Source organism: Seriola lalandi, unplaced genomic scaffold (genome assembly GCF_002814215.2).
Source record: "Seriola lalandi dorsalis isolate HSWRI2012SDOR001 ecotype SW California unplaced genomic scaffold, Sedor1 jcf7180002054517, whole genome shotgun sequence".
NCBI lineage: Eukaryota > Metazoa > Chordata > Actinopteri > Carangiformes > Carangidae > Seriola > Seriola lalandi.
In genome coordinates this window covers 736,188-758,002 of record NW_019525070.1, presented here as the reverse complement: position 1 = coordinate 758,002, position 21,815 = coordinate 736,188, and the positions used below count along the sequence as shown (strand labels likewise).

Below are 21,815 nucleotides of genomic sequence, written 5' to 3'. Positions count from 1 at the left end.
TAGGAAACAATGCAGCGCCTTACTTCAGCCCACTTTCTGTCCTACTACTTTTAATTCACTTGTTGAAGAAAATTGCTTTAATTGTGTTAATCTTAGCCTGCCCATTTCCGCTGTTGAAGGAGTAACAGTGATAACAGTCCCTCTCGCCAAACACCCATATTCAAAGCTTTATCTATCACCAGAAATCCAAAGTTTTTTATAGTTACAACACGAACAAAAATAGCTTGTCATATCCCAGACCTTTTAAAGCGAAATAGTCTAATTTAACGATTTATACGTGAGGACAGACCCTACCCGGAATCATTTAATGCGACACTTTGGATTAATGGCTGCAGTCAATGTACGGATCTCCTCTCATTGTTTACATTTCGAAACGGTATGTTCTCTGTGTTTTCGAGGCTGTCATTGATACAGGATCAAACATAACATCGCAACGACTATAAATGTCACAAAATTAATGTGAAAAGATTCTCCCCGAGGCAGTATCAAGCCGACAAGCAGCGAACTAGCCCTGTATGCTAACTAACCCAGCTCCATCTTTACTGTATCGCCCCGTTTATCCAGCGATGGCAAGTTAGTCTTCATGTTTCAGTTGGCTTTCCTCCTGCTCCGATCTCAAGGACAACCAAATGACTGAGGAGGTATAGGGTTAGGTGAGCCTGAAGGCCAGACAAGATCTTCATTTGAGGAATATCGCAGGTAAGTTTACTCTTTTGTTTACTCAAAACAATGTGAAGATGTGCAGTTGCTAGGATGCTGTTTTATCCCAGGCACAGTCTTCACAAAGCACAGACAATTGCTCTAAAGCCGCTGTCAAAATGTTATCAATAAAAACAAGCGGATTATCAGTTTACAGTTTTGTTGTACAGCAGCCAAATTGTTTAAAGTCTTCTCTTCTAGGGTGCACAATGTTCGGTGTGCCTCAGAGCTCCAAGTCCGAGTTCCTGGACAAAGCCCGGCAGGCCAGGGAGGAGAGGAAGGGGCAGAAGGACAAGGAGAAGGCAGCAATCAACATCCAAGCTCTGGTCAGGAGATTTCTCTGTCGCTGCAGACTCCAGAAGCAAATAAGGTAGTGTCATTATTTTTCATTTCAGATATACTAGTCACCTGTGATTTGAAGATCTTTGATTTTGATCTGTTTGTTGTGATGATCATGAGTGACTTAAGAAATATTAAGTTGTAATGGAACTATTACAGCTCAGTTTTATGTTTGCATTATCATTGGCTCTATGTTTTGTTTGTGTCTCACCAGGAAAGAGGTTGATGACTATTTTCATGCCTCTGAAACTGGGACGTCAAAAAGAAATGCACTTTCAATTTTCAGAATTGCTCGGAAATTACTGTTCATATATCGCCAAGAGGATAAGATGGTGAGTTACTAGCTATGCTGATTTGGTTAAGACATTAATAATAACAATGGTTAGCATTAGTACAAGTTAGTTCATTTTATAAAAATGTTTTTCCTCATCCTTTGTGGAGACTCTAGCTTGGGGAGACTGTTTAAACATGACGGTCATAGCTTAGATTCTGGTACTGGGCTATTTGACTTGAATGACTCTAATTCTGTACATCACAGAGGTTCGAGAAGCTTTGTCGTGCTATTCTTGCCAGCATGGAGGTTGAAAATGAGCCTAAAGTGAGTGTGCTCACATTTTACCCTCCACATTTTAATCACACTTGTATGTAATTTTTGTCTCAGTGACTGTTTTCACATTTGGCTGTCAGGTCTGGTATGTCTCATTGGCTCTCTCCAAAGACCTCACTATTCCCTGGCTCAAGCAGATAAAAGATGTACTGTGGACTTGCTGTCAGCTACTGAAAAATTTAAAGGTTAGTCTCGATGTGGAAAATGTGTTTTTGACATTCATCTCATTATATACACGGTACATAGGATCACTCTGCGTTTTGTGATTTGCAGCCTGACATACTTCAGGACAATAAATTGGTAACTCTGTACCTCACTGTGCTGGTGACCTTCACGGACACTTCAACCTGGCGGATAATCCGAGGGAAGGGTATGTCTCACGTGAAGCTGAGGTTGTTGTTATGAACATATCTTTTGTTTTTGTGGGGCATGGCAAAGAAAAACATGAAATTTTCCCCTCGTTATTTTAGGAGAAGCTCTCAGACCTGCATTGATGAGGATCTGTGAAAATATCATGGGCCATCTCAATCAAAAGGGATTCTATTCAATACTCCAGGTTCAGTATTACAGCTCATACTTTTTCAATTTTATCAAGAGAATCATTTAAGTAATGTGTTACCCATTTTCTTCCTCAGTGCCAACTGTAATTTTATTAATAATTTCATGTTGTATGTCATTTTAATTTTTCTTATTTAGATCTTGCTGACCAATGGCTTGGCTCGTTCTAAACCATCTCTGTCCAAAGGCACTCTAACGGCTATTTTCACTTTGTCCTTAAGGTGAGTCAGGAGCTAGTGATTTCACCAATGTAACTGCTTTTCAAAATAAAAGCAAAAAAACCCCTGTATATTCCAGTTTTAATACATGAAGTGCAGGAGACATGGTATATCCAGTGTCTTGTGTCTTCAAGGTTTTATTTGCTGGCTTTTTTAATTACATCTAATATTTTTTAGGCCTGTCATCGCTGCTCACTTCTCCGATAACCTGCTAAGATCATTCCTCATCCACATCATGTCCGTTCCAGCTGTTGTATACCACCTCAATGTGCTCACTCCAGAGGTAAAAGCCCTGTCATATGTCATATCAACGTTTATGATCATTTGAACTATTAGAGGGAGGTTTTAACATCTGCTCTGTCTCAACAGTGTATGGCGTCCATTCAGACGCATGACCTCCTGCGGAAGTTCATCTTGTTTCTCAGCCGGGAAGAACAGTGTTCGGACATCTGTGTCTGTCTCGAGGGGAGCCACACACTCTGCTTACTTGGTATATTATTTTGGATAAATATGGGCTTGCACTTTCACCGATCTGATCTAGTTGTGTACAGATGAGAGAATCATTGGGTGTCCCTTTACCCTTGTTACTGTGTCTTTCTCATGTTTGATAGGCAACCTGATTCACTTGGGTTACCTTAATGAGAAAGTCCTTGAAGAGGAGGCCAGTCATTTTGTGAAGGACCTGACTGACATGCTGTCCTACTGCCAGAGATATGTATCCCAAAAGAAGTCTAACCTTACCCACTGGCATCCTGTCCTGGGATGGTTCTCACAAACAGTGGACTACGGGTCAGTAAAAGAGATATTGTTTATTTAAATAATAAGCTGGACTCTCATTTAATTTAATATATTGGACAAATATAACACTTCAAGATGTATATTACAAAGATGGCTTAATAAACTGCATCAGGCTGCCTGACGGTTCCTGGGGAACAGCTCACTTTTCCTTTGTTAAAAGAATAATGGCAGATATACGTGACTTCGTCTCCTCTCTGCCTCTTCTGTTCTCCGTAGCCTGAATGAGTCGATGCCGCTGGTCACCAAGCAGCTTCAGTACCTGTGGGGTGTTTCTGTCATTCGAACGCTCTTCAGTGACGTCCTCTCTAAAAAGCTGGAGAGCCAGGAGCCCACTCCCCCACCTCCACAGCCTAGCACATCACAAAACAATCTACCAGTTAAAAGTGAGTTATAAACCCAAACCTACTCTAATGTTTTAAAATTAGTACAATCTTTTGGGTTTTTAAAAAAAAAAAAAAAAGGTTGAAAGTCTCTTGAAGGTCCTTTGTATCCCCTGTGTGTTGTGTCTGTGTGTTGATAGACCTCTTCAAGCGAGCATTTCAGAAGTCGGCTTCTGTGAGAAACATCCTGAAACCAGTAGGAGGGAAACGAGTCGACTCTGCTGAAGTTCAGAAGGTGTGCAGCATCTGTGTGCTCTACCAGACAGCTCTGTCTACGCTGACACAAATACGCCTCCAGATCCTCACTGGTCAGTCCCAGAATCTTACATTTGTTTTTAATGTTATACAGTATTTTGAAACACCCTCCTGGAAAGTTCATTGTCACTGTACATTGTACTGTACTCTGTTTTTTTGCAGGTCTGACACATCTTGATGATCTTTTGCCCAAACTGTGGGCCTTCATCTGTGAGCTTGGTCCTCAGGGAGGCCTTAAACTCTTCATGGAGTGTCTGAACAATGACACTGAAGAGTCCAAGCAGCTCCTGTCTATGCTTATGCTTTTCTGCGACTGCTCACGGCACCTAATCACGTAATTTCACTGATTCTTTTTTTTTTTTTTTTTTTTTTTTTTTTACTGTGTTGTGCATAAGATGCCCAATTTCAACAGCACATTTTTGTGACATACTGTAAACATGTTACAGAATTCTGGATGACATTGAAGTCTATGAGGAACAAACATCTTTCAAGATAGAGGAACTCATCACTATCTCCTCATTTCTGAACACATTTGTGTACAAGATGATATGGGATGGCATCTTAGGTGAGTGTGTGACCTCACTGAATCTCGAATGTTATGATGATTGTAGCTGTTTCTTTACTGAAAAACTGTTTTGTGTTTAATAGAAAATGCAAAGGGAGAGAAACTGGAGTTGTTCCACAGTGTTCATGGCTGGCTCATGGTGCTTTATGAGCGAGACTGCAGGCGAAGGTTCACCCCTGATGACCACTGGCTACGCAAGTAAATACAAACACTGAAACACAGAATAGCTGTTGATGTCCTACAACCCACCAGCCTTCTGTTTCAGGAAAGACTGCTCTGTGATGAAATCTTACCTTTATGTCATTGTGGTGTTGAATTCAGGGACCTGAAGCCCAGTCTGTTGTTCCAAGAGCTGGAGAAAGGAAAGAAAAGAGCCCAGCTTTTACTGCAGTACATCCCACACGTCATTCCACATAAAAACGTGAGTAAACAGGATCCTTTCATTTAAACCAGTGTCATTTTCATTTTCAGTTGTATAATTGCTTTGCCTCTTCATTTTAGAGGGTGCTGCTGTTCAGGAACATCGTTACAAAGGAAAAAGAAAGTTTAGGATTGGTAGAAACAAGCTCTGCTTCACCACATGTCACCCATATTACCATTCGTCGCTCACGGATGTTGGAGGTAACAAACAAATCAATTTTTAGAGCAGAGTTTGAATGTGTTATACTATATTGGTCATCCCAAAATAATGCTTACTTTGCTATTCTCAGGATGGATATGACCAGCTCCGTCGGCTGCCAGTGAATTCTATAAAAGGCGTCATTCGTGTGAAGTTTGTTAATGACCTAGGAGTGGACGAGGCTGGTATCGACCAGGATGGTGTCTTCAAAGAGTTCCTAGAGGAGATCATTAAGAAAGTGTTCAATCCTGCTCTCAACCTCTTCAAGGTAATTAAGGCAAATAGTGTGCTACTTCTAAACCAGCACACCTCTGCTGCTGACTTTGATTATATATGTGTTGTATGATATGATGTTTATTTTTCCATAGACTACCAGTGGAAATGAAAGGCTGTATCCTTCACCCACCTCTTACATCCATGAGAACCATTTGCAGCTGTTTGAGTTTGTGGGGAAGATGCTTGGGAAAGCTGTCTACGAGGTACATTTAATTTATGAATAAACGCCTCATTTCTTGTTCTCACTCTGAATGAAGTGTTTTAGATGATCTTCAACAATTATATCTTCATTAACTCTGTGTATTCAGGGCATCGTTGTGGACGTCCCGTTTGCCTCCTTCTTCCTCAGTCAAGTCTTGGGTCACCACCACAGCACTTTCTACAGCTCCATCGACGAGCTTCCTTCACTGGACTCTGAGTTTTACAAGAACCTCACGTCCATCAAGGTCAGAGAAACATTACACTCGGACTGTCACTTATTATTTTTACTTCAATTTGCCAAGTTTTCATCTCAAGCTCACACTGTTGTATGTGGTTTCTAATATCAAACGGACATCTTATATTTGATTTTTCAGCGCTATGATGGAGATGTAGGGGATCTAGGACTAACGTTATCCTATGATGAGGATGTCATGGGGCAGGTAAGGATGGACGTGGAAGATATGAATAAGTAGTTGAATATTTAAAATCATTAGTTTAAAGTTACTTCTTGTGTTCCCTAACAGCTTGTCTGTCATGAGCTGATACCTGGGGGGAAAACAATGCCAGTCACCAATGAAAACAAGTATGTAAATACAGATGCATGTGAAAAAATAGTAGGGTACTGAACCATCTTAAGTTTAAAATGTTGGATCTTTTGCTGATTGTTGTGTACTCAATACAAATCAGCATCTAACTTTCAGCTCTCCATCTCCTATAGGATCAGCTACATCCACCTCATGGCTCACTTCCGGATGCACACGCAGATTAAGGAGCAAACTGCAGCTTTCATTCGAGGCTTCCGCAGCATCATTAACCCAGAGTGGCTGCACATGTTTTCCACACCTGAGGTTCAGCGCCTTGTCTCAGGAGACAATGCTGAGATTGATCTAGATGACCTCAAGTACGTAACATTTCATCTTTGTCTTCGTTCAACATGTCTCTAATATGGATGGTGTAATTTGATTGGTATAGTCTCATACTGTACCCTCTCACCACAACATTTATACTGATTATTTCGTTAGTAAATGTACCTCGAGTACAGCAACATGTTTCCATTACTTCAGTTGTCTACTGAAGACAAATAGGGATGCTTTCTTCATTCATTCATCCATCTGTTTATAGAGGCAGTTTAAGATGCTCATCACTGATGTTTTCCTCCTTTTCTCAGGAAACACACAGTCTACTATGGAGGATTTCACAGCAGCCATCGTGTCATCATCTGGCTGTGGGATATCCTGTCCAGTGACTTCAATGCTGAAGAGAGGGCTATGTTCCTTAAAGTAAGCTGTCCTTTGTTTGTCACACTCAAAAGCATTTCATTTCTAACACGAGGTGCTTTAAGTGTCTCTTACACTTTTTCATGTGTGTTTACAGTTTGTTACCAGCTGTTCAAGGCCACCTCTTCTAGGTTTCGCCTACCTCAAACCACCTTTCTCCATCCGTTGTGTGGAAGTTTCAGATGATCAGGTGAGGATGAAGATGGAGAAAACTAACGCTGCTTACAAGCTGTTGCGTTTGTCTTGTAGCTGGCATCGCTGTGTTACATTTTTACTAACAGAGCATTTCCTGTGCCTAGGACACCGGAGACACCCTCGGCAGTGTTCTGAGGGGCTTTTTCACCATCCGCAAGAAGGAACCCGGTGGTCGACTTCCCACTTCATCAACCTGCTTCAACCTGCTCAAGCTGCCCAACTACAGCAAGAAGAGCATCCTGCGTGACAAGCTGCGTTACGCTATCAGTATGAACACAGGCTTTGAGCTCTCCTAACTCATATGCATCAGGACAATCTGCACAGGAAGCTTGTGTTGAACAGCCTGAACCAAGCAAGAGGCTCGGCTTACCTGGACTAGAGCCTGTCACGTCAAAGGGGCATCATCTAAACAAAAGGGGAATGATGACGAACTACAAAGTCTCCTTTTGTCTCTTTAAAACTGGATGAGCTCTGCTCTACTACAGCTCACCCCCCCACCCCCCACCCCCCACATCAAAGGGGATGCTGTTTCTGCAGCACAATCCAATTTTAAGCATCTCCCTCTGCCACTCCAAAAATTCAATATGTCGGATATACAGTGGCTAGATCAGTTTCTCAGGCTTAACAAAATCATTCTCGGACCTGACACACACCATTTTAAGCGAACTGGAAAGCAATACAGATGCAATGCAAGCCATCAGACACGTGGTTGACTCACTCGAGTGAAACCAAGCGATGCATTGTTAACATACTTATATGCTTGGACTCCATTATCCAAGCAACTTTTAGCTGATATTGGATGTTTTGTTGAACATAATGCATCTTTTATAAATGGTAGACAAATCAATGTCTTGTGTTCAGCCTCCTTGAAGGAGGAGCGGCTCATAACAGTAATCCTGTGTTGATTACATTATGTCCCATTTCTGAGAAAATCACATTGACCTCATTCCATCTCTTGCCACCAAAAGACACTGCGGTCACCTGAGAGGAATGTTTGCCCGCTGGTTCGTGTGTTCTCAGTATGTTTGAAAACCAAACATCTGCCTCAGTTGTGGTGAAGCAGCAGAGGATTTCTTGACGTGAAAAAAAAATCTGACAATGCTGTTGTTTGATATAGGAAAAGGTGTCCTGGAACTGGAAATGTTTTGTCCCTATTTGTATCTGCCCAGTAGAGCTGACAGAGCCTGTCACACGAATTCTTGGCCTACAGTGTAAAGTCAACAATCAGTGATGTTTTTGTACTTAATGTAAAAATGAAGATTTCTCACTACACCTTTCAATAATGCTGAGTGCCTCATGTGTTACCATCCCCCCTCGCTGTCACGTCTCTGACTGTATTTCAGCTGTAACCAGTAACCACGTATATTGGAAACAAGCCATACAACGGGGGGCTTTTTACCTGGACTTGTTCTCTGCTACTACTAACAAGATGCAGAAACCCAAACACTACTAACACTACAACAACGTCAACCGAGGAGGGTTTTACTATGACGCTCTCCGATCTCTGTGGACTTCTTAAGCCATGCTGAAAAGAATTTGAGGTGTAAAAACCTCTCAACATGATGTCATGGACTGGTTCATTAACCAAATGTGACTGCTCGATCTGATGTTCCCTTTAGATGGAAATGTTGCGCACGTTTCTGCTGTTTGTGGCTTTAGGGAAAAGGGACGTGAGGGTGAATGTTACCTTAAAAGCCTAAATATCACTTTACACAGGGTTCAATTACATCATACAGTTAAGGAAGAGACTTTTTAGTCATTTACCAGAAAGATGACTGCAACTTTCAAAGAAAGGGTTAAAAGAAAATATCTTTACCAAGTTCTTTATTATGCAAAAAAATGTTTTCTGTCATGAATGAGTATGAATACTTTTGTTAATAAGTAACAAGCTATAGAACATACTGGTCATTGTTGCCATGTTTCTAAGTGATATCATGGCCACTAACCAAAAAATGATTATAATTAAAATGCAACCATTTATATATACATATATATATAAATATATATGTATATATATATATATTATAACACTGGTTGTATAGAATTTACCTGCAGTCTACTAATGACATTAAGCTAAATCTGACAAATCAGTCAGGAGGATCCTGCTTCAGCTCTCCTCCGAGTAATCCAATCAAGCAAGAAATGAAACACTGCGAATGGATTTTACAAGACACACACAACACTGAGCGTGTGTTCATGTGCGAGAGAGATGAAAGATACCTCACAAGCTTGTCTGTGTTGTCTGATGAGGTCACTCATCTGTTTCAAATGATGTCAAGAGTAGGCTAGACTTTAAATGTACCAGTATGGACCGCTGATGCTGACTTTGGATATCCTCTCTTTTAGTACAAATAAAAAAAATAAAATGATCATAGAAATGCTCCCACCCTCCCTGTGAAAGTTTTCATCTCTTCTTAAAAGTGTCTTTAAAACTGGCTGCACTACAGTATGGAGTGTGTTGTTAAATGAAAAAAAAAATAGGAGATTCCTCATGTAAGATTTGTCCATGTGTAAGATACTTTTTTCCCCCCCTGTAATGTTAAATCATGTACACCAGTATTCTATAAATCATTTTCTTTAAATTATTCACACATAATGGGTGGTTTTTTTTTCCTTTTCTCAGAACAAACTGACACTGCCTCAACTCTTAATTTGAAAAAAATAATTAGTTTATTGCAAACACCTGCTGAGTTGGGCAGGACGCTCACAACTCCACTGTGGAGCTACGCACGGGACTCAAGTATTTTATTGCTCTAGAAATTAGTTTGAAACCTTAACAAGAGGCTGTGGGATTGGGAATGTCTCGCAACACCAAAGTTTGTGGTTTTCCTGAAGAACGTGCAGGGCGGATTATGGTGTAAATGCGCACGTCTGAGTCATTTTCTCTTTGTGCTCGGTCCCTGCACTGTGCGACTCTTCCTGCGAGGTGACCGGCCGCTGTTGTGAGGATTCCCACAACAATATTTGCAACTGTCCCAGCTGTGTCAACTTGAACCTGCAGAATATCCATGAGCAGCAGTCCGCCGAGCCCATCTCCAGCCCGATGGTTCAAAGCGCTACGCAGGTAAATGACTTGTTGAATTTAATGACATAACCAAAACTTGCAAAACAAGCAGCCAAGTAATTTTTTCAGTTGTGGTCCTCCTCTGCACGATGCACTGCAGGAGCTGGGTTAAAGATTAGACTTGTTAGTGTATGTGCATCACCTGACTGGCTGGAGTTATTGGGGTTTTCACTATCCTCCCTGCCACTGGTGCATAGGCTTAACTGCACAGTAACTCATTCAGAGAGATCAGCACTGGAGAAATCTTGACTGGAATAAGCATGAGTGGAAAAGTTAGGGCCTGCAATGCTTGTCAGAGGAATGGCCGGTTAACATGCAGAAGGTATTGTGATAAGAAATGGACTGAGAATGTGTTGAATTGCCTTGTAGAGTAGTAAAATGAGTGATTTGGCTACTGTTCCAGGACGAGGCTGGGGGAGCCGTGTTTGAAGACGTATCCATTGGAGTGTGTGGATCTACTGAGGAGGGCCAGAGTTGCCTTTCAAGCTGGCCGCACCGTCAAGGAGAACTTCAGACTGGCTCAGCTGGAGGCTATGGTGCGGATGCTGGAGGAACACGAGTGTGACTTTGTGGATGCTCTTGGAAGGGACCTTCACAAGGTAAGGAGGAGAGGAAATGTGTATGTGCTGTGTAATAATCTCATTTTTATACCCAAGTATTGACATAATAGATCCAAACAGTAATTCCTTGGCACTTTTGTCTTTTTTTTTAATCAGCCAAGGTTTGAGACAGTTGTGTCAGAACTGATGCTTGTGAAGAATGAAGCACTTCATGCCATTAACAATCTGAAGAAGTGGATGCAGCCACAGCATGTAGAAAGAAACCTGGTGAGACTATGCACTTTGAAAAGCCCATTTTTACCAAAAACATCTTCACAATAATACTGGGATTATTCATGATTTGCACAACCTTTTTCGAGAGCACATTCCTTCTTGCTGGTACAAAGAAATGTATTGTGCTGAGCTCGCCAAAGCAGATTAAAACTTAAGTTGCCTTGCCCTTATTATATGAACAAGGTGGGCTGATGCCTTTTACTCCTCTCTGTTCGTCAACCTGTGCACTGATCAACTATTTCAACTTGATAAATTCCTAAGTGTCATGTTTCACCTCTAACCTCATTTTGTCTGATTGGTTTAGTCCACCACGTTGGACGAGTGTCTGGTGCTCAGTGAGCCGCTGGGGGTGGTGTTTATCATGGGGACCTGGTGTAGTCCTGTCCAAATGTGTCTGGTGCCGCTGGTAGGGGCCATCGCAGCAGGTGCAGCAAACACATTCATTCAATCATTCAGTTTTTCTTTACATGAGCTTCGAAAGGATCTGACAGACGCTAATGATGTTTGGTTCATTTGTGCAGGAAACTGCGCCATCATCAGTCCGTCTGAGTGCACCGCTCACGCATCAGAGCTCCTCCATCGTCTCATTCCTTTTTACTTGGACAATGTGAGTAGTTTCAAGTGAGCAGGGAGGATGGCTTACTCCAATGGGTGCAATTTTGCAAGTGACACTTGACCCTTGATGTATCACAAAGAGTAACATTTGTTTCTTTGATCTAATGTTGAGTCTTAAGTAGATAATCTAATGGATTAGGTGGTTCTGTATTTTGATTCCTCTCATCACAAATAATGAGGTCAGATAAAAGGAGAACTGTCAGTTTTGGTGGCTGCAATCAGAGCAAAACCCTCCACTCTAATTGTAGATTCCAGCAAGGTAGCTTAATGACTCATTTACTTAAAAACTTAAAATGACGCCTTTTAGTCTGTGTGCTTTTCAAGGGGGTCATATGTTCTGACCCAAATGAGTAGATTTATGTGACATGAGATTGTATAGAGGTTGGATACTGTCAAATCTGGAAGTATGGACACCTCCACCTTTTTGTTATCCAAGACTGACTGAAGATCTGACTCTCAAACTATGATTTTGCAGATGTACTACAGTACTCCAGTTAAAATGTAATGATCTGATCTAAAATTCTTATTTTCCTCAAGGAATGCTTCCATGTGATTCTTGCAGGCACAAATGACTTGCCTGAAGTTGTGGAGCTCAAATTTGATCATGTCCTCTTCACAGGTAAAGATGAAATCACACTCAAAACAAACGTAATGCACATTTATTGAATTATTCCTAATGTATAAAAGGATGGCTGTCGATCCCTAGGAAACAGAGGGGAGGGAAGCAGAATTGCTCAGGCTGCAGCTCGCACTCTTACACCTGTCACCCTGATTTTGGGAGGCAAGAATCCATGTTACGTGGACAAACACTGTGACATTGCCACCACCGCACAGCGCGTTGCTTGGGCTCGTTTCCACAATGCCGGACAGAGCTTGGTGGCTCCAGATTACATCCTGTGCCACGCGGATGTCAAAGAACGGCTCGTGCAGGCCCTGAAATGCTGCCTGATGCAATTCTACGGTTCTGATCCCCGAGAATCCCGCAGCCTTGGCCGCATGGTCAATCTGGAGATCTTTAACCGCGCAAGAGACATGCTGTGGAGATCTGGCAAGGTGGCTGTGGGTGGGCAGGTGATAGAAGCAGAGAAATATATTGGTAAGAATCCTCAATGTTGGATCTGTCAAAATAAAGCCAGCAAATACATGCAAACTATCGGATCGTGTTGTAAACTCACTACTCACTTTTTTATTTTGTTCTATCTGAAGCTCCAACAATTTTGACAGAGGTGGCAGAATCAGACCCCATTATGCAACAGGACGTTTTTGGCCCAATTCTCCCGGTTCTGACTGTGAACAATGTGGATGAGGCAATAGCTTTCATTAATAAGCAAGAGAAACCCCTCTGTGTGTATGCATATTCCAGCAACAGTAAGGTACATGGCAACAATTAACATTAAAACACTCTGTATGAATTACCCCGCCTTGGGTAGCCAACAAGCATTCTGACCACGTTTGCCTTCCTGGCGCTGCAGGTTATTTCAAGACTAATGAGTGAAACGTCTAGTGGAAGCTTTTGCTCTAATGACAGCGTCCTGCAGAGTTTGATGGTGGCTCTGCCTTTCGGTGGAGTAGGTAAGTCTGTTGTGTCACTGTATAAAATGTGTGAACATAGTGCTGGTATGTTTCCAGCAATCTATCCACTCTCCCAACATTTTTCTTTTGACAGGTGCCAGTGGAACGGGTTCTTACCACGGCCGCTACAGCTTTGATACCTTCTCTCACAGGAAATCCTGCCTGCTAAGAGGCACACGGTTCGATTGTGTCACCTATCTGCGTTATCCGCCCTATGAGGACCGCAATCTGTCTCTAATGACATGGGCCAGTAGCCTGTCCCAGAAGAGCCAGGGCTGGTGCCAGATCCTGTGACTGTGTGGGAGGGTGGTAGCAGAGCCATGTTGGAAGACAAGCAAGTGCCCCCTAGGTTGCGAACAGTCTTTACATGCAAATGTATTACTAGTGCATTGAAAAAGAGATGAGAGCAAAATCTACGGCCATGTCTAACAGAGGATATCCATAGTAGTTTAATCTCAGTGTGGTACGACTATGTGGGACCAACAACATCGAGGGTTAATCTCAATTATTTAATGTTTGTGTAGATCATCTCAACTGAATGTACATTGAAACATTATCTGTGCAAAATTAAATGACTGGATACCAGTATTTTGGATGCACATATGTACTGACTGAATGGTTAAAGATTTAGCCACTACTTTATTATGACTTACATTCTCACATTAAGCTAAGAAAAAAGTTGGATCAAAACCAGAAAACAATTTTGGACCCCATTATGATTTATTTATATATTTACAATATAACTGAAGTATCTGCATCAACCATAACAAAATCAAACTTTGTCGTAATCCTCATGTGACAAACTGGTCATTGGGGTCTTTTGTAGATTTTCTCCGCGTTGCCTTCTTTCATGGCTGCATATCTGGCCACAGTGAACAGGTAGTCGCTCAATCTGAGTGAAAATGTAGGGACATTAATGACATGTGGAGGAGGAACCATGTTCTCATACTTAATTTTAAAGCAATAGACTGACCTGTTCAGAAACTTTGCAACATCTGGATCGGCTTCCCCTGACCGCACAACTGGAGCAACACTATGACAAAAGCAAAGAGCTGTCAGAGCCAACTACACTGGCGAAGCAAGACAAATGGATAAATTTAACTCAATCAAGATAATGTTACAACCTAGGAACATGCTATAACTGACCTGCGCTCTGCTCGCCGACAGACTGTCCGAGCTAAGTGCAAAGCTGCACTGCTCTTCCCTCCAGACTATGAAACAAAGTATAAATGTTAGTGCAACAGGAAAACCTGGACACACACAAGAATTCCATATATACAGATGCACAAATGGGCTTACAGGTAAAATGAAGTTGGTCAGTGGACTGAGTTCTTTTGTAAAGTTATCAATCCAGGTTTCCAGGTCTGTGATTGGCTGAGCAGTAAATTTGGTTTTCTCTAGCGAGAACAGAAGAGAAAAAACATGAAGCACACAAGACATAGTAAAATGACAATTTCACTACATGAGATTTGCAACATGTCCATACTTATGTGACTTTCTCTTGCAGATGATCGAGGGGTGGCGATATTGGAGCCCACATCTTGTAAAATGCACTGTATCTGCAAAAATAAAGTCAGAAATCTGATTTCTGCTGAATGTAAAACTTGCAGCACTCAAGAAGTTAATAAATGCAACATGAAAATCAAACCTTGTCCAACTGATCTGTGAACGTGTGACCTTTGTCGAGGCAAAATTCTCTGGCCAAGCTGTAATGTACAGTTCAACATGATCAACTTGGGTGAGGCAGAAGCTTTAAAATGACCTGTGACATTTGAATAGTTGAGATTTTACCCTATAGCTGATGAAAGCTCATCTGTATTTCCTAGGGCTTCAAAAATATGATCTTCCTTTGGCCTCCTTTCTCCTGTAAATGTGCTTGAGAAACCTTTAAGGGGTGCAGTAAGAATCAAGTCAACTTTTTAAAGAACTATTTACTGTAACATTGTTTTCCCAGTAAAACTCTGTAGCTACCTTTGTCTCCAGTTTTGGTGTATATTTTGGGAACCCTGTTGTCTACCTCGGTGGCATAACTGTAGGGGAAAAGGACAGCGGGTCAGTATAAAGAATAATGCCATTTGTGCTAAAATTACCTTTATTTTATCTACATGTATACATGTGTATCCCTGTGTAGCAGCTAACTAGCTATCACTCTGCTATAGTACATTGACAGTTACATGAATGACATTATCAGGGCTCAACACTTTGCACAAGTACTTTGACAAAGAGCAGGGATGCACGACTACCTTCTGTCTGAACACAACGTTTTCCTTGTCCGGTGCTCGCTTATGAGCCGGCCTGTCCTTGCAACACAGCGGAGGTGGGCAGATTTGATAATAAACGAAGCCATGTTCAAGCTAATGGCTAACAGCTAAGGCAGACGGATGATATGTAATACTTGTATGTCCCTCCGTGGTGTCCGTAGTTTATGGGCGTTTCTTTTTAATCGCACGATTGGTCAACTCACCGGGTGGTGGAAGAGCTCCGGACGCTGATTGGACAGAAGAATATATGTTCAAGTAGCTGCGGCGCTGATTGGATGTTGGAAACGGAACCTGTCTTGCTCTTGGTGTGTCAGCTGTGTTTTTAACATGGTTTTATCACGCCGCGCTGAAAGTGTGATCTTAGAGCATCCCCCTGGTTTTAGACCGTAAAAGTTTTTTTCTAGCTTTGCTAAGCCCCTTATATTCGTCGAGCGTTCCTGAAAAGCGCAGACCTCTTGGGCAGAGCTGTCGACTGCTTGTTGCTGCTGTAGAGGATTAACCTTAGCTAGAGGTGGCCGAGCTAGCCTGTAATAACAACACTGTCAGAGATAAGTTGAAGCAGCTCCAGACACGTTGTGCACTTTGTCACAGAAATGCCAGCCAATGACTTCTTCGTGTCTGCTCCTGGGAAGGCGATCCTCCACGGAGAGCATGCAGTTGTGCATGGAAAGGTAACCTGTGAGGAAAAGTGTACTGCTAACAATCAAGATAAGGAGTTTATGAGATTTTTTCTGTTGTAAGTATTTCAACAGAAACTACGATGTTATAGTAATTGTAGAACCACGGGTTTGCAGGACAGTTGTCCAGATACCACACAAAAACCTTTGTGTGTTGTGTATTTTACTGCTATTTGCCTCTCTCCCAGAGGATGTCTCTTCTTACTACTACTGCCAGTGGTTCATGTTAATTTTGCTATTGCACTGTATGGAAAACACATTCAATAATCACAAAGCCATGGTATACCTTGGAGCAATCTGGTAGTATTGAAAAATAAACTTCAGCTAATACTAGCCTAGGCTAAAACTTGATCATCGTGATTCTTTCATAACCCTTTGACCTCTGTTGTTGCTCCTGCACAGGTGGCTCTTGCTGTCAGTTTGAACCTGAGAACATATTTACGATTGGAGACCACTACTACTGGCAAAGTGTGCATCAACCTCCCAAATATCGACACATTTCTCTGCTGGAACCTGACAGAGCTGAAGCAGCTTCTTCCTTATTCTTGTGGTAAGGGATGATGCAGCGCTGGAGGCTGTAACCGCCTACACACACTGGATTTTTTTAATGTTATGTCATGCGTCACATAGTCCAGCACATACTGAAAAATGTCCATGTTGCTCACACATCTACATATTAAAGTGTGTGTTGTTGATTGTTGTCTTGTTATTGTATCTAATAGCAGCTAAGGGGGAGGAGATGAAACGTCTGGACCCTGAACTTGTGCAGAGACTGCGTGAATTTGTCGGTGTAACAAATGGAAACCTGGATACTTGCAACATGGCAACCTTATCCTTCCTCTACCTCTACCTCTCACTGTTTGGATCAAGGTGAGACAGCACTACTGTTCCTCTAAGCATTTGTTCATTTTAGTATTACAGCTTGTTAGCTAGGATGACTCCAAAAAAAGGTATAAAAGGAAAACCAGAGACGAGGCCCAGAACATATCATCCAGTTGCAGAGATGTGGTGCTAGCAGTTTGAATGTGCTCCATCAACAGGCAATGGGAAGCAACAGAATGTAGATTTGACATTTCCATCACCTTCAGGCAAAAAGTGTTGCAGCTGCATCTCTTTATTTAATAGCCAATGATCGTGAGTATGTGTTAGAGAATTTGATTTGATTTTGTTTTTTACTGAATATTGGCTAGTGTGGATTCTGGTCATATCATCATCAGTCCTCTGCTCGTTTTATGTCCTCTGGAGGATAGTGTAACATAATGATGTTTCATTTCTAGCATTTTATTTGAACTAAAACAAGTGTAAGATGTAAAATCTAAAAGACACACATAGAATAAAAAACAGGTGTAAGAGAGACAAAAAAAATGAAGCTGTAACACTCATTGGCTGAAGTTGGTGCAACTGTTAAAACTGCAGCAGTGAGAACTTTATGTGGCTGTAGTGTAGGTGGTGCAGGAAATTTGTATATTGACAAAACACCTCCACCTTGTGGAAACTCTGTCTGCCACACCTGAATTTGAGAGACTGTAACTTTGCATATGAGCTACAGCCAGTTCAAATTAAATGATGCCATGCTGATGCTCATGTGTAGCATTATGTAAAGTGATGAGAACTGTAGTGTACCGTAGACATTTTACACTTTGCACTGTGACTTTGAACTGAAACGATGCTGTAATGTTCAGCTCTTGTGTCAACTAAAAGCTGTAAATGTAAACAACATTTACGTAAAACAACAAAGGTCACAAGTACTTGTCATCATCTGAAGGTTTATTACACTGCTCTCATGCAGTCACATTCTCAGTGTACTTTCTATGTCGTTACTCTTTGCAGCTCTTTTGATAAAGCTTGCTTTGCAATAATGTGCTCCTTTTTTATGTAGATGTGTTCAGGAAAAAAGCAGAAAAAAAATCCCTCCACTTGCAAATGAAGATATTAAAGAGAAACAGACAGAAAGGCCGGATGTTAGTGTTAGCGGCACGAGCAGCTGTGAACAGGGAAGATGCTCAGGAACATTAGAGCTGCAGGTTGTCGAGAGGTTTAATCGGCGCTGACACGGTGCTGGCGTGTCTGAGAGAGGTGATGGGTTCTGACAGTATGGTCACTAATGAGAGTCTGGCACTGGGCCACACTGCAGCCTTTAACAAGTCTGAATGTGTTTTTCCCCTTGAGAGAAGAGCCGGACAATTAGTTTAGAGTATTCTCTTGTCTGCCCAAAAGCAGCTTCCCTGACAGACATGGACAGTCAGTGTCAAGCAAGTTTCTTCTGTTAGATATAGTAGTGTATGGATTGTTGTGCCTGACACAGTTATGAAAAACAGTTATTGTACCAGTTAATGTAAATGTAAAGAAGAGGACATGATACATTATTTACTTCATTTTTTTGTGTAAAAATGCTCATAGGTTGTGGACACAATTACAAATTCCAAAGGCCCATGCAGTAAATACTTTTATATTGTCACCATCATCAGTCATCACAATCATCTGCACTCATCTCTTAATAACCGTAATAAGTTATATATGCAGTATTTAAGTGTTTATGTACAAAGAGAAGCCCAGTTTTTATGTTTGTTTTTTATGTTTATACTTTATTCTCAGCGAGCTGCCCAGCCTGACCTTGTCTGTGTGGTCGGAGCTTCCGACTGGAGCGGGACTGGGTTCGAGTGCTGCCTACTCAGTGTGTTTAGCTGCAGCTCTGCTCAGTGCAAGAGGAGCCATTCCCACTCCTCTCAAAGAGTGGGATCACACTGGCAGGTAAAAAAAAAAAAAAAAAACAACGACAAAAAAAAGGTCTCCAGCTGTGTAGCAGTCTGTATACAGTCTACATAGACAATTCTGCACACAAAGAATCATTAGGCCTGATCAGTATGCTCTAAAAAGACACAAAAACTAACCAGTATATTTAATCACAGAGGTGATTTTACTTCTCACATTTCCCAGATTATGTAAACAGCCTTTCCTGAATAAAGATAATGGAGAATTAAAGACTTTGATTCATGTTATAATTAGTACAAACATTGATACGTGGTTGGGGGTCAATAAATACTATCTTTTAGAAGTGTATAATGTAACATCTTTAATGAATGTGTCAACTATTTTGTTTTTATTAATTCCTTATTTAGCCATAAAAGCTTTGCATCAAATATTAGATTTTTATTAAGATATTTCACTTCACAGCTCAATTTTGTAAACTCCCTGTATGTAACTCCATTTGTACCTCCCAAAATGTCACATTTTAGATAAATTCTTGTCATTGTTCTTCTTTGGTTCTTGGTAGTAACAGAGGACTTTGCAGAAATTATTGTCAACACCCGCATTTTGTGAGATGCCTAGTCTGGGCCATATACCAGTGTTTGGTTAGGTGATAGAGTGGAAGGTAGAGGTCAGGTCAGAGAGTCTCTTGGGCTTTAAAGCTCTTCCTTTCATTTTAAAATGATTGCAGGTGGTGTCAGGAGGACCTGGAGCTGATCAACAGCTGGGCTTTTCAAGGGGAAATGATCATCCACGGGAATCCTTCAGGAGTAGACAACGCTGTAGGAACATGGGGTGAGGTCTGAAATTATCTGGCAGTACATATGGTGTTATACTTCCCCTCGTCTCTGTGGACTCTCGGCACTCTTTAGTGGAATCATCAGAGTATTGTACCACGACTTTTCATTATCATCCGATGATTATCTGTTTAATGATTTTGATTTCCCTCTATGTAGGGGGCATGCTGAGATTCTTGGCTGGGAAGATAATACCACTGAGCAGGTACTGACACTGATGAACAGTTTTTAATTTTATTTAATTTAAAGCAAGTGAATTAATAAAATCAGTTTTTTTTTTTTTTGGTCACAGAAAACAAATATAATCTGAATAAAATGTGTGCATCTGAATAATATGTCTGTATGAACTCTGTGATCTCTCCACTTTACTTCCAGGGTGCCATTATTAAGAATCCTCCTCACTAACACCAAAGTACCACGTAGCACCAAGGTACTTGTTGCCAGGGTGAAGGACAAAATTAACAAGGTACTAAATGGTTTCTTCCTCCCCCGTGTGTTACTTGTCGACACTGTAATTAATATAATAGGCGGTGCTTTTGCATGGCAGATACTCCAGAGTCTGGCGTCGAGTGCCTTCATAAAATATTGAAATTAAACTCTTAGCCAGCACCCCTGTGTGCTGTTGCCTTGGTGACACCAGCAGGTGTGCAGATTCCTGCCTCAGACATAGATAGGCCTGGATGGTGTTGTGGCAGTGTTGTGATCAGGCTGGAACACAGCCAAAGTCAAACCTGACATTTTACAGTCTGTATTTGTATACAGCTTATCCATCATAAACCTGTTCGGATGTTTTAAACAAACAGGCACAGGCACTTGTTTTGCATATAACCTGCAGTAAAGGCTTTATGGAGACCTGCTGCTACGTTGGAGATGATGATTTCTTTTCTTTTTGTCCCCCCTCCCCCCTGCAGTTTCCCTCAATCATGACCCCTGTACTTGACTCAGTTGATGCCGTTTCCTGCACTTGTGAGAAAGTCCTTTCAGAGATGACCTCTGAGCCCATCACAGGAGAGCACTACAATATTCTAGAGGTACCTTATATTTATAGGTTGTGTAAAACACATTGTGCACACTGTACGTTACATACATCTACACATTGTAGATAATTTGTCGAGATGGTTAAATGTAATTGCATGCTTATAGTTCAAAGACCCCATATTCATTTTCATGCAGCAAATCCCTCCAGTGAGCAACAGGTATTAACAACAGGTATGTGAATGTCATATGATTTATAGGAGCTCATTGACATTAACCAGCACCATCTGAATGTGATGGGGGTGGGACACCCTGCCCTGGACACACTGTGTCGGGTCACGCTGACCAGAGGGCTCCACAGCAAGCTAACCGGTGCAGGGGGTGGAGGCTGTGGCATTACACTTCTGAGACCAGGTACTGTTGGCCAATCGCTGTGCTGTGAATGTCATAACAGTGTGCATTTTAAATGTTTGCAAAAAGGGTAAAGTCAAAGGTTTGTCTATTTTTTTTTTTCCCAAAGGAACATACTGTACCTGCTGTTGTAATTACTTCTCCACTTTAAGTGATGCATATAAATGAAATGAATCCCTCATTTAGTCAAGGCTATACCGCTATTCCTGTGATGGATTTGTCCTATGATGAACTCAATTTGATGAAGGAAGTTTGATGAGCCAAACTGTCAGACTCCTGCTGACAACAACTGTTCAGTTTTTCCTCAAACGCTCCCTCACTCTTCCTTTCTGAAACAACAGTTTGAGTGGCAGGAAATGATGAGAAGGCTGCAAAAGAAGGGTCTTTTGGTGTGTGGGTACTACAATGCAATTGGTTATAAGGAAACTTTGTATCATCCTCCCTTTGACAAAGCAAACAAGCAAAGAACCTGTGAGCTGAGTCTTTGTTTATGCCTGCAGCCTGTAGCATACAGAATTTTAATAAGTTTAAAATCCTTCAAATAGATTTCAAAATGCTATTTATTTGTTTTCTCAGCAAGCATTTCCCTTTCTGTGAATTGCAGCTATTTTCAAATAGATTGCCTAGCATCTGTCTTCTGTAATGTTCTCAGAGAGTCTATGTGATAAGGCTTGTTTTTTAAACAAGCGCTAAGTTAAGTTATTTTATCATTACGTTAAAAGCTGCTGTAGCATTAAATTTTCAACTGTGGTTAGCATGAGTGTTGCTGTGCAGCTGTGTCCTCCCTGCTGAGCTGAAGAGCTGCAGAACAATTTTTATTCTACGTTTAGAGAGTTTATACAGTATGTTAAAGTGGTAAAGGGGGGGGGGGGGGG

The 21,815-nt window shown here is 41.4% G+C and overlaps 4 protein-coding genes across 6 annotated transcripts in view; 3 read left to right on the top strand and 1 right to left on the bottom strand.

Annotated features, from left to right (window-relative positions):
* The first annotated feature begins 200 nt into the window (after positions 1–200).
* Positions 201–9,369, top strand: ube3b (ubiquitin protein ligase E3B). 2 transcript variants are annotated; one of them, XM_023413629.2, is made up of 28 exons: positions 201–376; positions 565–699; positions 901–1,069; positions 1,253–1,370; positions 1,577–1,636; positions 1,726–1,830; positions 1,919–2,015; positions 2,116–2,201; positions 2,342–2,424; positions 2,599–2,704; positions 2,791–2,911; positions 3,033–3,210; positions 3,436–3,602; positions 3,740–3,907; positions 4,017–4,188; positions 4,301–4,419; positions 4,503–4,617; positions 4,741–4,840; positions 4,921–5,040; positions 5,130–5,306; positions 5,407–5,517; positions 5,623–5,760; positions 5,890–5,955; positions 6,040–6,098; positions 6,234–6,416; positions 6,684–6,795; positions 6,890–6,982; positions 7,092–9,369. In XM_023413629.2, the coding sequence occupies exons 3-28, from the start codon at positions 909–911 to the stop codon at positions 7,281–7,283; spliced, it is 3,207 nt and encodes a 1,068-aa protein (XP_023269397.1). In that variant the 5' UTR covers positions 201–376; positions 565–699; positions 901–908; the 3' UTR covers positions 7,284–9,369. The 2 variants fall into 2 exon arrangements, with proteins under 2 accessions (XP_023269397.1, XP_023269396.1); XM_023413628.2 differs by having other exon boundaries at positions 201–699.
* A 331-nt stretch (positions 9,370–9,700) lies between these two features.
* Positions 9,701–14,718, top strand: aldh3b4 (aldehyde dehydrogenase 3 family, member B4). The gene is made up of 10 exons (XM_023413501.2): positions 9,701–10,051; positions 10,455–10,650; positions 10,768–10,878; positions 11,189–11,309; positions 11,406–11,491; positions 12,037–12,118; positions 12,206–12,595; positions 12,706–12,872; positions 12,972–13,071; positions 13,166–14,718. The coding sequence occupies exons 1-10, from the start codon at positions 9,996–9,998 to the stop codon at positions 13,363–13,365; spliced, it is 1,509 nt and encodes a 502-aa protein (XP_023269269.1). The 5' UTR covers positions 9,701–9,995; the 3' UTR covers positions 13,366–14,718.
* Positions 13,770–15,474, bottom strand: mmab (metabolism of cobalamin associated B). Its single transcript, XM_023413502.2, has 9 exons — positions 15,315–15,474; positions 15,043–15,101; positions 14,863–14,956; positions 14,720–14,777; positions 14,558–14,630; positions 14,371–14,468; positions 14,218–14,282; positions 14,045–14,104; positions 13,770–13,963 (listed from the first exon to the last, which is right to left on the bottom strand). The coding sequence occupies exons 1-9, from the start codon at positions 15,416–15,418 to the stop codon at positions 13,879–13,881; spliced, it is 696 nt and encodes a 231-aa protein (XP_023269270.1). The 5' UTR covers positions 15,419–15,474; the 3' UTR covers positions 13,770–13,878.
* A 147-nt stretch (positions 15,475–15,621) lies between these two features.
* Positions 15,622–21,815, top strand: part of mvk (mevalonate kinase) — a 7,598-nt gene continuing 1,404 nt past the window's right edge. Inside the window, exons 1-9 of one of the 2 annotated variants that reach the window (XM_023413486.2) lie at positions 15,622–16,003; positions 16,412–16,559; positions 16,735–16,879; positions 18,605–18,760; positions 19,449–19,552; positions 19,714–19,759; positions 19,930–20,020; positions 20,466–20,585; positions 20,790–20,943. In XM_023413486.2, coding sequence (XP_023269254.1) covers positions 15,926–16,003; positions 16,412–16,559; positions 16,735–16,879; positions 18,605–18,760; positions 19,449–19,552; positions 19,714–19,759; positions 19,930–20,020; positions 20,466–20,585; positions 20,790–20,943 — 1,042 coding nt within the window. In that variant the 5' untranslated portion in view covers positions 15,622–15,925. Of the gene's footprint in view, positions 16,004–16,411; positions 16,560–16,731; positions 16,880–18,604; positions 18,761–19,448; positions 19,553–19,713; positions 19,760–19,929; positions 20,021–20,465; positions 20,586–20,789; positions 20,944–21,815 lie in introns of both variants that reach the window. The other variant, XM_023413485.2, reaches the window with a different exon arrangement.